This window comes from Miniopterus schreibersii (genome assembly GCF_964146895.1).
Source record: "Miniopterus schreibersii genome assembly, chromosome: 6".
NCBI classification, from domain to species: Eukaryota; Metazoa; Chordata; class Mammalia; order Chiroptera; family Miniopteridae; genus Miniopterus; species Miniopterus schreibersii.
The window spans coordinates 50,591,920-50,607,481 of NC_138107.1; the positions used below are offsets into that span (position 1 = coordinate 50,591,920).

The 15,562-nt window shown below is 34.4% G+C and overlaps 1 protein-coding gene across 3 annotated transcripts in view; it reads left to right on the top strand.

Annotated features, from left to right (window-relative positions):
- GRIK2 (glutamate ionotropic receptor kainate type subunit 2) overlaps positions 1-15,562 on the top strand; it is a 483,205-nt gene that overhangs the window by 394,849 nt on the left and 72,794 nt on the right. For all 3 annotated transcript variants that reach the window (XM_081141402.1, XM_081141404.1, XM_081141403.1), the window contains one exon: positions 1,095-1,312. In XM_081141402.1, the coding sequence (XP_080997528.1) occupies positions 1,095-1,312 (218 nt within the window). The remainder of the gene's footprint in view (positions 1-1,094; positions 1,313-15,562) is intronic.

Here is a 15,562-nt window from a genome sequence, read left to right on the forward strand (position 1 = left end):
CAGAAGCGATTCTGTTAAATATATGACTATAGAACAAATCAGTAAACGGAGTCCATCTTTGCTTCATTCCATTTTACTCAAACACTATTAAAAATTAAGTAATTTGTAGCCAATGCTTTCTTGATTGTAGATTCAAAATGATTTAAAGTGAACAGTAATATATTACATATATATCCATACATTAATATAGTTTTCTTATAAAAATTAATATGTGCTGATATGTATTAATTTCAACATGAAGACTGTAAATAATGTATATAATGTAAATAATGTAAAACTATAAGGCTTGATTTTAAAATTGTTAAGATTTTATTTTATCTAAATTAATTAAAATTAATAATAATCAAAAGTAAAATATAATTCAGATCCCATTTTCTTATTAATACCGTGAGCAGACAACTCCAGCCAGGAATCATAATATATTTATGAAATATTTACATGTGTGTAAAAGTACATTTGTGACAATTTAACTACTTCTGATTCCTTCATTGAGGCTAACTATAGTGATGGGAGACATTTGTTTATACCTAGGAAGTAACATACTACTTATTTTAAAATACAAACTGGACTAAAACCCTCACATCTCAAGAAATGAGGGTATTGATATTATTTTCTTACAACAGTACTTTTTAAAATATAGACAATGTTTTGGAGCTTCATGCACAGGAAAGATGAAATTTTACATAAAGCTTATTAAGGAACTGAACATAAGTTAAATCATTTCTTCTAAAACCCACATAACTAATAAGACTGTGAACACTGTACAGATGGTTTATAAACTAGAGAGATCTTTTTCTAATGTTATTTTTATAAAGGTTATTCACTCAGCATCTAATTGTTGCTTTACACTGCCTGGGGAAGAACCGAGTCTCCTGTCACTATATTTAAACACAAGCGTCCTAAGGGACTGCCTACTAACTCCAGCTAGTCTCTGCGCTCCCACGGGTTGTTGCTTGCTTACTAAAGCAATACGCAAATCAGTGATGAAAGCTTTTATTACACAGTGATTCCATTCTGCCACTGTGACCAAAAGTACCTGACTGCTGATGCAACTCTCTGTATTCGTTTCACCTTTTCCCCCACATCTCTGTTAGGTTCTGAGCTCATGCCCAAAGCGCTGTCCACCAGGATAGTGGGAGGCATTTGGTGGTTTTTCACACTTATCATCATTTCTTCGTATACCGCTAACTTAGCCGCCTTTCTGACAGTGGAGCGGATGGAATCCCCCATTGACTCTGCCGATGATTTAGCTAAACAGACCAAGATCGAGTACGGCGCGGTGGAGGATGGCGCCACCATGACCTTTTTCAAGGTAGGTCCTGCTGTTTCTCTGCAATCCGTGCATTAAAGTGATAGAGTGCAAACGAACAAGGATTTCTCTGTTAATGAATGTGAGAGCATAGCAGCACTGTTATTCATGCAGAGCAATCAATAGCGTATCCCTCGGGAGGGGAGAGCTATACAACAGAGTATATGGCCATCAAAGCAGAGCATTTCAATACTGCAGCCGGCCAGGAGTTTTGCTTTACGAGTATTCTATTTTTGTTTGGAGGAAAATCTGCCCAAAGGTAACATTTTTCTCCCATCAAAGTTTTATCTTCCAATGTAAAACAAATAATGTCATCTATTTATTGAAAATGGTCATTACAGAATAGAATGATTACATGTAAGAAAGTGTCCATACCTACATTTCTTTGTTAAGATGAGGCAAGGTTGAATGGTTCAGAAGCCTGCAGAAAAAGAAGGAAATAAGGGCTGAAAGAGAAAAGCAGAAACAGTTCTTGGTATCTGTACATTCACCCATTTAATATTCTGGATGGCAGAGTCTGAAAATGGGCCACCCCATTGATCTTGCAACGGTTTGCAGAGGGACAGCCTGTGAAACGTTTAAATGGAAGGTGTGGTTGTACCAAGTTCCAGGCATACAGAGTGCCTTGTCCTCTTTATTATTTTTTCGCCTTATACCAGCTAATCTCACTGGGCCAGAGTAGACCAAATTTAATTTAGGGAGTCAGTATTGCTTCATAATGGCTTTTATATTTTACCAAGTGTTTTTAAGTTCTCTGTAGGTTGGGGAACATTTTAAGCATTGGTGTTTTCCTTCACTGTTCACACAAATGCAATTGGCAGTTCAAATAAATAAGCAGTAGAAGATTTTTTTAAAATAATAGACTCAAGCTATAAATTATTTCCTCAAATATTCATCAAGTGCCTATTGAGTGCCAGAAATTGTACTACATGTTAGTTATTCTACAGCAAATAATATCTAGTTCTCACTTTCAAGGTGATTATAGTTTCGTTGGAGATATGGAAGACGATTTCTATAATCATAGATTTGGGTCTTATGTGACTGAAAACAGCCATTTTGCCAAAGAGTTCTTTAATTTCCTTTGTAGAAATTCTTACAAAACTAAATCAACATTTTGTTTAGAGTTCTAGAGGACACTGAATATCCAAAACATAAGTTAAATTGTATTGTTTAGTCAAATATATATATAATGCTTAAAATTTAATTATTTTCAAAGTGAATATCTTGTGTGGCTAGATTAAAACTTGGGTGCGTATTTTATATTTAATTGGAAAATCATTATTTTTAATCAGATTTATTAGATTCTAAATATGAGTAAAGTATGATCATTATGGTGCTATGTGACTATATTAATTGCAATAAATCAATATTCTCTAATATTTAGAATTAATAATCATTTTACTTATAAATTTAAAAAATAAATCAACTGTTGAAAATGTTAAGTAAGCATTGTGAGTAAATAACTTTGCAGAGAGTGAATATGTAATGCATTTAAATTATTACAGTATTCAAGGGACTTTTGAAGTTGTTTGTAAAATAACACAAGTGATTTAGTACCACAAGTGATTAATTCTGCTTCACGAGTGCTTCAGATTTTTAATTTTTTTTATCATAAGACTCAAATATTTCGTGTTAAAGTTTTTATGTACTACAAGGTTTCTTTCTAGTTGGCTAGTGTACACATATTGTTTAACAAGCCAAAATGTGAGTTTGAAATTAGTACCATTTAAGTCTACACTAAAATAACTAAAGAATAATCAGCATTTAATGTATCCTTTTAAATTCTAATTTCAACAATATGAATTCAGCATGTGATAAGGTTATCAACATAAGGTAATTGTCAATTTAGTGGTCATCACTATGTAGTTTTTATAATGACTAGTGTACATTCCAGAAAGCTTCAGTTCTGTAAAATGAGAGCCTGTGCTGTTGGAAACATCATGTCAATTTTCTCTGGGTACTCGGGGCACCCTAGAGTGTGAGAAAGAAAAAGACATGAAAGAGTAAGAAGAAAAGTCAATAGCCAGGAAAAGGCAAGGTGGACAAAAGTGACACTGCAGACAGCAACCGAGCTTAAAAAAGGGGAGACAATCCAAAAGGCTGAAAAGACAAAAAAGAGAGAAAATAAGCTTTAAAAATGAGGGGGGAAAAGGAGAATTTGTTTTCAAATTGATTTTCTAGAAATAAACTTTGTAGTACATAAAAACTTTAACACAAAATATTTGAGTCTTATGATAAAAAAATTAAAACTCTTGAAGCACTCGTGAAGCAGAATTAATCACTTGTGGTACTAAGTCACTTGCATTATTTTACAAACAACTTCAAAAGTCCCTTGAATACTGTAATAATTTAAATGCATTACATATTCACTCTCTGCAGTTATTTACTCACAATGCTTACTTAACATTTTCAACAGTTGATTTATTTTTTAATTTATAAGTAAAATGATTATTAATTCTGCTGTTTTGATTGGGTGTTTGCTGCTTCTTCATATTCCAGATCACTGATTTGATTCTTGGTGCCCTCTGCTCTACCGTTGATTCCCTGTAAATTCTTCTTCATTTCAGCTAGTGAATGCTTCCTTTCTGACTGGTCCTTTTTTATATCTTTGGTGTTCTCTCTAAGTTTCTTGAAGTTTTCATGCAGTTTTTTGAAGTTGTTACTAAGTTTCTTGAACTTCTCAGTAAGTTCCTTGAGCATCCTTATATTGCTTTGAACTCTGCATCTGGTAGTTTGCTTGCTTCCATTTCATTTAGTTCTTTTTCTGGAGATATCTTCTGGTCTTTCATTTGCAACATGTTTCTTTGTCTCTGCATTTTGACTGTTTCCCTGTGCTTGTTTCTGTGTCTTAGATAAAGGTGCTGTGTCTCCTGGAGTTGGTATAGTGGTCTTGTGTAGTCGGTGTCCTGTCGGGCCCAGGGGCGCAGCCTCCCCAGTCGCCTGCGTCGGGCACTCTGTACTCTCCCATGTAGCTGTGTGCACTGTCCTGCTGTACTTGAGCCTTGATTGCTGTTGGTGTCACTGGGAAGGACTGACCCCCAGTCCAGTGGGTTATGTGGACTAGCTGCAACTACAGTGGAAGCTTTTGTGGAGCAAGGCTTGCTTCAGTGGGGCTTTGGTGCCCCTCGAGTCTTCCCCTTGAGTGTCACTCGTGGATGTGGTAGGGCCGTAACCGGGCGTTGTCAGGAGCTGAGCACCACGTGCACTGGCCCTGGGGCCTCCCGGGATGTGCAGCCTGCTACTGCCTGTGCCTGCCTGGAGACACAGCACGAGCTACGGAGCGATCTGCACGTGGCCGCTACTTGTACTGGGCTTGGGGGTGCCCAGGGCTTGTCAGGCTGTGAACCCAGGCGGGCTGCTAGTGCTGGGCCTGGGGTCTCTTACTGAGAGGTACGGAGCCTGCTGAAGCCAGGTGCTGCTTGTTTGAGAGATGTTAGGAAAGTCTAAAGCCTGAGCCAGGACGGGCTATTCATATGGAAAGACCACAGCCAACAGCTTGGATGGGGCTGCAAATTACGCGGGGCGGGGCCTCAGTGAGTCACCAGGGCCAGGAGAGCCCTGCGAGCCAGGCTGATGGAAACTCAGGTACGGCTGCTGCCTGTTGCACTGCGGTGGGGAGGTTTCAAAAAAGGACAATGACCCCTGCCGGCACTTTTGTCTGGGAGAAAGCTGCCCCTCAGATCTCGCCCTGATGCCAGACAATTTAGTTGCTCTTCATATGCCCCGCCTCAAGCTAATGCCTCAGCACTGGAGCTCCAGGGAGTAAGTCGGAGGAAGTCTGTGCACCAGCCCCTTAAGGGGAATGCCTGGAAATCCAGCCGCCTCCTTGTCACTCAGCCACAGTTCCTGCTGGTTTTACAGCACAGAGGTACAGGAACTTCTCTTACCAGTGCTGGAACCCTGGGTTGAGGGGTCTGGTGTGGGGCTGGGACCCCTTGCTCCTCACATAGACCTCAGCATCCAAGACATCCCTCCTGATTAAAAAAATATCACACGTAGGTGTCAGACCAGACTGTTGTGCACCTCCACCCCTCCTTCAATCTCAGTGTGGCTTCTTCTTTAATTCTGTAGTTGTAGGACTTCCGTGCAGCCATATTTCAGGCTGCTCTGAATGATAGTTGTTCTGTGGTTTAGTTGTAATTTTGATGGGTTGTGGGAGGAATGCAAACAAGTGGATTATCCACCTGCGGGAAAAAGTTGTATCTTTTGGTACCTAGCAAAAAAAAAAAGGTTAGTTTTATTTTCTTTTCCTTTGTGCATAGCCTCCCTCTGTAGGAGAACTCAAAGTACATGCTAAATGCCAGCTCGTTAATCTTCACAGCAACCACTAAGGAAGGTAGAAGGCTATTATCATTATGCTCATTTAACAGATGAAGAAACTGGGCCATGGAGAGGTTAAGTGACTTATTAATTATGAAAGCAGTAACCAAGGGACTCATGGTATCAACAATAAAAGTCACAGCCAAAGATATCATGACATAGCCATCACTAGTTGGAAGAACTAAGTGCATTAGTCATTTTGGCTCACCCACATGACCTCAAATGTTTGATCATATTAAACTCTTAAAACATTTGCCTTAAGCCATTAGGGCAGATATAGCTATAACATGTTCTTTATAGTCTGCTACTTATTCTGAGTTTATAGGTTCAATGGTCTTCTAAAATTAAATTATGCTGGGGTGACAGTATAGGTTTTTAATCCTGGATTGCTTGTGTGGCGTGCCTGGAATGATTTTTTTTTTGAAAGTTTGAGTGATTTTTGCTTTTTAAATGCCAAAAAAAATAGTCATTTTTGAGTTGACAGAATGTAAAAAGTTGGCAGTTTGCTGCATGTAATTAATAAATAGATGTAAAGACATACACTATTCATTACATATTTCCTATATTTTTCTTAATTTCTGAAAAACATAACTTCTGTTTGTTTTTATGTAGAACAGTGGTGGTAATGCAATCATAACATATTTACCATGAAGAGATTTAGCCATTAAAAATGTAAATCCTCAAAATGGCATCTATAGTGTACTTTTCACATTAAAAAGTGTTTTCTGAAATGAGTGTTTATTGTTCTCTAGCTGTATTTGTGTAAACATTTTGAAAATTCCTTTTTGCATATGCAGAAAATTGACTTTAAAATAGTTTTCAAAGATGAGAAAGATCCTCTAAAACTAGTTTTGAATTTATTTTATTATATTTTTATTGAGAGATAATGATATATAGCATGGTGTAAGTTTAAAATGTACAATGTGTGATTTGATACATTTATATATTGCAATGTGATTACCATTGTAGGATTAACTAACTCCTCCATCACATCACATAATTATCATTTCTTTTTTTGTGGTGAGATAAACTATTAAGATTTAGTTTCGTAACATCTTTGAAGTTTATAATATAATTTTGTTGATTATAATCACTATGCTGTTTATTAGATGTCTAGAACTCTTTCTTTGAATACTTTTTATATTTTATATAGCAAGTTCCCAGTTAAGTATGGCCATCACAAAGAAAAAGCTCAATAATTATTTGTCTGCACATGGATAGAAATTGTGTATGTCCTTGATTGTGTACCATATTTACTATTATACATAATTTTAATCTCTTTTCTCCAAATCCAGAAGGGATTCTTTGACAATATAATAATTAAAAATTCCTAATGATACTTCAGTAAATACAGGGATTATTTCTTTAAAATGCATGTATGAGTTGCCCTGTTTATTTAGGTGTTACTAAATTGCCACATAGCTTCCCCTTCAGGTCATTTTTTTAACTTGGGATCACTTTATGCTTAGTGACGGCAACTTCCATTTCTCCTCAATAATTTGGGAAAAAGTCTCACATTTCAGCTTTGGATTTCATATGAGGGATATTGTCTCTGTGCCTAGAAACCAATTTAAAAATGAAATGATAGGAGCATAGGTGTTTTATCATCAGAGTTTTGTAACTAAAATTTTTGACCTGTTAATAGGTTGTTCTTGCCTATGTATGCATCATAAATTCTAGACCAGTGCCCTGCAAAGTTATTGATACTGGCTATTTCATTGGGATCCCCAGTTAAAGCACCGCTTCACTTGTGGGGCCAGTCTTCTATATACTGACGTTGCAAGAGATGCAGCTGTGCGACAGTCAGTAGTCCGGGGCAGCATGCGTGCCCGTGCAAATATGGTCTTCTCTGACGGGCAATCATAACTCTGATAAATAAGGAGAAAGTCTTGATTTTTATATCAATTTTCTTTTTTCAATGAATAGAATCATTATTTGATCCTATTTGGGGGTATCATCTGCTAAATTTTAAACATCTTTAAAATATCAATTTGTCTCAACCTCTCTGCACTTTAAAACATTACAATCACTTGGGGAACTTTGAGAGAATACTGAGGCTAGAGGCCCCCCTTCCAAACCAAGTAATTAAAAATACCTTGAGGTAGGACCCCATGCATCTGAGATTTTTATTAACTCCTCTGGTGATTCTATTGTGTAGAAAGAGTTAATTTAATGTGAAATTTGAGCAGTACCTTCATTATTGGCATCAATAGTTCATAACTGATTGTATCAACTTCCCTTTCTTTCATTTGGCCATTTTTTTCTTTTGAGATGCAGACCCCTCAAAATATCAGAGAGAGGCATAAAATAATCCACTGGCCACATTCTTACTTCTTTTAAATTATTTACCTGAATTGTCTTCAAAGCCCTTTCAACAGATATTTGCTGAGTAAATAATCTAATTGCATTTTCACTTGTGGCACCATCCCTGAAAGACCCCAACAGCTATGCATGAGAATTGCCATGTGGCAGGATGAAGTCAACGGGTTCTCCTTCAGAGAAGTGCGATGGGGTAAATCCTGACTTTTGTTTGTGTCTCTGAGTAAACGTTGAGAAAATATGTGTTCTATGGGGCTGGCGGAGGGAATATATTCCCCTTTCCTTTGTAAACCTTTATTGTAGGTTTTTTTTACCATGGCGGGAGCGAGGAAATTTAGAGAAGAGACCTATGAGGGGGCACATTAGAGTTGAAGGGTGGTACATGTGACTTTAGTGTTTACTTATGGAAGCAGATTAAGAAGAGATGAAGTACCTTACTCTATAGGTTGATATTGTTAGGTTTTGGGCAACAGTTTGAGATTTGGAATCATGTAGATTTCATACTCGAGCTTACCGCACTATACTATAATATTTGGTGAACTAGTGTCACTCCTGTCCTTGTTATGGAAAAAAAACCTGTACCTATATTAACTGGTGGGGACAAATTATTGCATAATTCTAATTGACATATTCCTTAGTGTCACTTGAGGATTCCTCAGTATCCATCCCCCTGTAGATCTGAACTGAAATAAAATGCTCCTCAGATATGACATTCTGCTTTGACATGGGAGATGGAAGACAGAATATAATTAGGCTTCCAAGCCAAAATTTTTTCTTGCTAATTTCCTTTCAAGTTACTATTGAGGTAATAACCCCGTGGCTATTTAGAATAAATAGAAACTTTATTTTGAATTTTTTGTTTCATGCATTCAAATTTGTGGATACTTTATTTTTTCAATTTTTCTTCATACTTAATTGAGTGATACAAACTTTTAAAAGCTTTATGAGGTTGAACATCAATGTATATGAGCAGTTGGTTTTGATTAGTGATTAATATTATTACTGAGAATTCCATTTGTCCATGTTGATGTTTTCTTCATTTTCCATCAGACAACTTTTCTAGTAATCTAAAAGATATATCTCAGAAAGATTTTTTATAGCTCTATTATTTCTCTAATTCTCCCAAATTATTTTTTCTTTAGTAAATGTGCTAAGCTACTTGTTGTGGGTAATGCATTACTGTTAATATTCTGTTAAATGGAAATATTTTGTTTCATAAAATAATGTTGGTGTTTTAAAAGTGTTACAGTCTTATTAGTATCTAATGTGGTTTTGATATTAATTCATTATGTTTGAAATAAATACTTAAACCAATTTTTATTATGCATTTAATTTATTGGCATAGTAAGGAGGTTATTTTTACCCAAGAAGGTTGTCTCCTTCCCCCTCCTCATCTAACACATGATTTATTGTATGTGAGGCCTGATCCTATCTTTATTACAGAGATTTGCATAAGGCCTACAGAAACCCAACACCATTTTACTATGTTCCCCTTCCAAGAAATAAAATGGTGCCTTTGAGTAAAGCTGCTTCATCAGACACTGGTTTTGCATGCCAAGTTAGAGCTATCAATGGTGAAACAGCAGATGTGAAGGCTAGTTGGCATCAGAGCATATGAGTCAAAGACTTTCCTATGGGAAAGAAAGTGCTTCATTACACTTTATCTATACTAAGAACATTGGTTCTATCAAGCTGTCTGAAAATTAGAATATGATGGGTTTTATTACCCTAGCTCTGCCAGAGTGAATTCAATAGTTAAAAAGTAAGCGATAACACCATTTGGGGAATTATAAGAAGTGATTTAGAGTCTCAACGTATTTAAACTTGGAAGGAGCAGCAACTTTTATCTTAACTTCTCTAAAATGTCTGAGGGACAAAAGTTTAATCCCTCTCTAATTGTTGAGTTGTCAATATGTACCAGGGAAGCTTTGGGGCTTTTAATTGAAGAATAAATTATGTGTTTGACTGAAGTGTAAAATCTGAGAAACAAAGTTTTAATTGCCTTGGAAAGCCAGTGTGTGAGGCTGCTTTTATTGCTGGCTGCACTATGGTTCTCTCCCCCATTTGCCCTCCCATCTCCAGTCTGTGCAGGGACCATTCTTACTGTTTGTCACGTCAGGATGGCAGCTTAAACATTATGTTGCACCTCATCAATCTTAGGAGAGAAGTCCCCACAGGGAGTAAGAAAATTCGAAAGTCAGTTAATATAGTGATGTTGAGCTGGCATGTCAAGTGCTGGATAATGGATAATAGTTGTCACTGCAAAAGTTTATGGCCACTGGTTAGGCAACAATTTGAAGGAAATTCGAGAAGGACATATTTTTGGATACAAAGAAGTAGGCTGAGATATATATTATTGGAAATTGTACTTTAAAAGTGTAATGTAAAAGAAAGTATAATGTATTTCTTAGATAAAAATAATTACAATAAAAATTGCATGTCTTCTAAGTAGCTGAATAAAAACATCATTTGGTATTTCTAAATCAAACATACAAACAAACAAAAAACCCAGACTCTCTCTCCACTTTGTAATTTACTTGAGAGAATTATATTTATTGGCGTTGTGGCTAAGAAAGATCTATTCTTCATGCTTACTGTTTTCTTTGGAGGTGAGGTCCAGCTTTAGAATATCAAAAAGTACATTATTTTTATTCCTCTAGATTGTCCATTAATTATAGTTGTATACTCTGAAACTTCTGCTTAATTTAGAATATCCTTGACAGTTACTGTTCTTGATCTTTTATGCCTTATGATGTCTTTTTTGGGAAAAGCTATCCTTTTGTTTCAAATATAATTTATATTAATTAGCATCTTTAGTCAGCTGGATTTTCTTTTGTTCATTTGCTTTCTTATCTTTTCCAAAAGTCCAGATAGCAGTAATATGACTTTTTTCTTTGATCTTAAGAGTTGATTGAAGACATCACATGGTAGCTAAGTTGGTTCTTTTATTATATCAGAAAGAAAATTAAAGCTTACTATTACTTATTTCTAGTGCCATCTTTGATGCTTAGACTTTTATTTAAGACAACAAGAACTGTTATTTCCCCTTAGAAGCAAACAAAATGTAAGGTCATGAGCTCTTCTGCTGCTCAATGGTCTTAGTACTTCATCACGCATATTTACAAGTAGCAAACGTAAATTATAAATTATCCTTAGTTTTTTTGTTTCCTTCCCACTAACTCCACACAGATTGCAAAAGGACAAAGTAGACTTTAGAGCTCGGTAATTAGGGTTAGTAATTACACACTGAACATAATAGATTTCTCAAAAATGTTGCCTAACAATATGACTATATTGAACATTACTACTAAGTGTCTTAGTCCTAAAGGGATCAGATTCTGAAATAACCCTCATTCCACTTTTTGCTGTAATATTTTTCACTGTGGCAGTGCCTACAGTTATTTAAATGTCTAATGCATACTTATGAGCACTTCCATTGGCCTCCCATATTCAGAGTAATTATTTAATAATTTCATAAAGAACTTTCAAAGGAGTGAATGTGTCTGCACATGTGTGCATATATGCATGAGCAGTGTATTCTGTAGGATTAAGACATGCTAACTTAATTGGAGTTAAAATGTGGATGACTGCATAATTTTTCTTATACCCAGTTTCCATATTAAATGTTTTAGTGGAAGAATAGTTCAGGGTTGGCAATAAAATTGTAACTGTGTATTTCCTGGCAGCATATGAATAACGCTTTTTATTGCTATTAACCAATTGTATACACCATAGCACTAGTGGAGTTCAGTGAAAATATTTGATAATCTCTAAAGGTAGGTGTTTCCTTTATTAAATATTATAATTACATCTATTTAGAGGCTGCACTATAAATTAGTTTGCTGTGTAGGTCCCTTGACTGTTTTCAGAACACTGTGAGTTTCTGCTTCATTTTAATTTATTACAAAAACAATTAAATAAAACCAAAGAATTGGAAAGCCGCATTAATAATGGATATAAAGGATTGTTGAGTCAAAGCAGTGCACTTTAACATAATGATGAAATGCATAAACTAGGTGCTGGCATTATTTAACCTCTTCAGGCTTGTTTGCTTATAGGTAAAATGGGGCCGAAAGTATATATCTTCTAGATTGGTTACATAAAGCACTAAATATATAATAAACCCCCAGTATGTACCTACAGTTTTATTATAAAGAGCTTAATAGTAGAATTATTAAACTCTGTAGCTGATGAAACAATTTCCCCAATATAAATGCTTATATTCCTAGAAATACACTCAGTTTAACTATGGTTAATGCCAAGATCTGACACTCAGTTGCATTTTTTTATAATAATTTGATCCTGATTGTAGATTATTTTTAAATATTCTTGATTATTCTTTGTACTGCTTAAAAGCTAAGATGCATTACAAATCTAGTTCCATTCACAAATTATGGATAGTCTTTTCATTAATGGTCTTTTATTAATGGTTGTTTCATTGTCTTTTTAATACATGGGAGATTTGTTTTGATAAACCATTCACGTTCAGAATTAATACTTAAATAGGAAAACACCTCTCATTTTTAATTGTCCTTTCTGTGAATTTAAGCAAGTTTCTTTCCATTGTAATTTAAGCAAGATTCTTTTGTCTTATGAAAACAATACATATGACTCATGAGAACTGCAGAATTTTTGGAAAACAAAGGAAAAATGTCCCAAGCCCAATCTACAAAGAAAATTCTTAATATCTTTTAACAATCACCTCCAGAATTTTCTCTATAGATTATTTAGAATTTACAGGGTGTGTTTTTTTTCCAGTGTTAAAAACCTTTAGACTTAATACATGTAGAAAAATTCTTTCTGTTTTCACATTTCATTTCAGGAATGTGCTTTAAAGATTCATTGTCAGTTAAATATGGCTATAAGAATGTTTTTATAATACTTTCTGAAAAGTATTTTTTCTTGAGATAGTCTAAAACAAATAACCTTTTGCTAATTTCCAAACTTATTCTAACCTTGTCACTGCAAAATTTCAAAGTACGTTTGCATATAAACACACATGTACAGCAGAGAAATCACTTATAACTTAGATACCTAAGTGATTGGCATGTTCATTTTGAATATTCATTGTATTATAATACCAAAAATTTAATGCTTTAAAATATTAAAATTAACGTTTTCAGTCAAACTTTAAAGAAAAATCAGTAGAGATGATATTAAAGTTATGTTTGGGATTCCTAATATAATCTTGCCTTCAAGTGAAAGAGAAGAAAAGTAATGAGTGCAAAATATATAAGAATAGTCATTAACCTTTTTTAATTAAACTGTGTTAATGTACATTTAGAAGAATGACCATAGATAAAATTTATAATTTATATAAAGTCACATAACTATTATTTTAATCACAATCATTAAGCCATCTGATTGCACTTTTATCCATTTTATAGAAATGGGCTTTGTGTGAGCATCTTTTGGAAGTTATTATAATTTATGCATTAGAAATTGTTTTATTTTGTTCTGTTTTCTAAATACTTGTGAATATTAAGCACTTGCTTATTTCTATATGGTAATCAGGACAGTGATTTTTTTTTTAAATTTAAGGATGCTTAAATTTTATGTATTAATACCCTCTGGGAGTAGAAGTCAAGACCTTTTTACAGTTGCAGACAGTGATACATAGTCACAAAGATAATTTATAGCTGCAGCCCAGCCACCTCAGCCAAGGGTCAAAAGTAAACACGGATAAATAAAAACTTGCTGGTCCAGCTATAACATAAGTGTTTTTCTTTTCAGTGGGCATGAACCACTTTTCTAAATAATTTGAACTAATAAGCAAACAGACAAAGGGACTGATAAAATACATTATCAGTCATCTTTCCCCCAGTGGAGAATAGATTTCAATCATCCATCTGACAGAAATTACCAAATGGTCAGATCAGAAAGCCAAATCCTCAATCATTGTGTCACCAGTGGGGGATAATTTACAAGTTTGGCAGGATCTAGAACCAAAAACAAAACAGGACAAACAGTAGAGGAAAGAGAAGAAAAAAAAGAGTTGGAGAGTCAGAAAAGTTAAAGTTCTATTGACACTTGGGATTCACTCTGATAAGCAAGAAGAGATGTGCGTTAGCATATATGGCCCCATAGGTGTACTTCTCCAGTTTTCCAATATGTTTGGTTCTGTCAGGTGAATCTACTTGGGTGTCTTGGTGAAAGTACTATAAAAATGGTAAAGTATAATTTCTAAAAAAATTTAAACATGTCTCATGTAAATATAAACTGAATGCTTGGTGGAGATTTTATTTACTTATTACCCAAAGGAGAATTGGGGCTACACACACATGCATAGTACACATGCTCAGGAATGCTGAAACACGTTTACAAATAAGTACAAAACTGGTTAAAACCCTTTAAAGAAATAAAATTAAATGTTTGGAGATAATGTTCTTGTCAGGTGGAAGCCAGTATTTTCCCGACTGTGTAAAATAAATTTACATTGTTACAGACAAAAATAATTTGCATTACTATCATTTTATACAGGATAACTTCTATTCCTACAAAGTTGCTAATAGACGAGTCAATAGAAGGTCAAAGGAACATACCAGATAGAGTCAGATGATCCCCAGATGTCTGCTACATAACATCCCGCAGGGCACAATATGAAACAATCATTTTAAAGTTTCTAGACCCTCAACTACAATGTGTATGTTCTCTAACATGATCTGCCTGAAAAGAAGCCTATAGGTATATGCATTATGTCTGTTCTTTCTTCTCATTTCCTTTTCACACTTGCAGTTCTTGAATTTAATAAAGTAAAATCCTACTCTTTTCTGCCCACCACAAATTTTTCTTCCCTGAGGTAAAAAATAAAAAATCTCCATGGTCCAAAAAAAAATAAAAATCAATTGGGAACATTGATTTTTCAGAAGACTCCCTTATTGAAGGCACTATAAACCTGCCCCTCATCACCATGAGAGATTCACTTCTATTAGAAATTTCCTTTTCATATTTACTCTTATTTATGTTTTAGTATATTTGCTTAGCTGTATACTAAAAATAGTTGTGATGATACTTAGTGCAGACAAATGTTTTAAACTGTAGACTCATGACATAAGACAAAGTTTGAATATTAATTTAAATATATGTTTGTTTCAAAATATATCAGTCCATTTAATAAAATACTTTTCAACATAAAATATATTTCATAGGAAGAAATCTGATGGTAGACATTGAATAACAATGTGATTTCAAAGAGAAAAAAACTATATATATGATTTCTAACTTTTAAAAATAGTTTGATAATGTATTTTTGAAGTGTGTGATTGTGCATGACAAGTTGTCATCGTTTTAATACTCTATCGCACACATTTTAAAAGGGACAGAATATTTTTCATAAAAATAAGAGTAATTATAGTATACTGTAGTTTACATCAAATATAATTTTTTAATCCCCTATTAAAAATTTTATGTAGCTTCTAAAATATTTGTTTTGTATCCTGTATTTAAATTTATATGTTATTTCTCAAAGGCATACAGATCTTTTGATTTCATATATGTTTTCCCACAAATTGTTAGCTATTCTTTTTATTTTTTTAAATATGTCTTTATTGATTTCAGAGAGAGGAAGGGAGAGGGAGAGAGAGAGAGAAACATCAGTGAAGACAGAGTCATTGA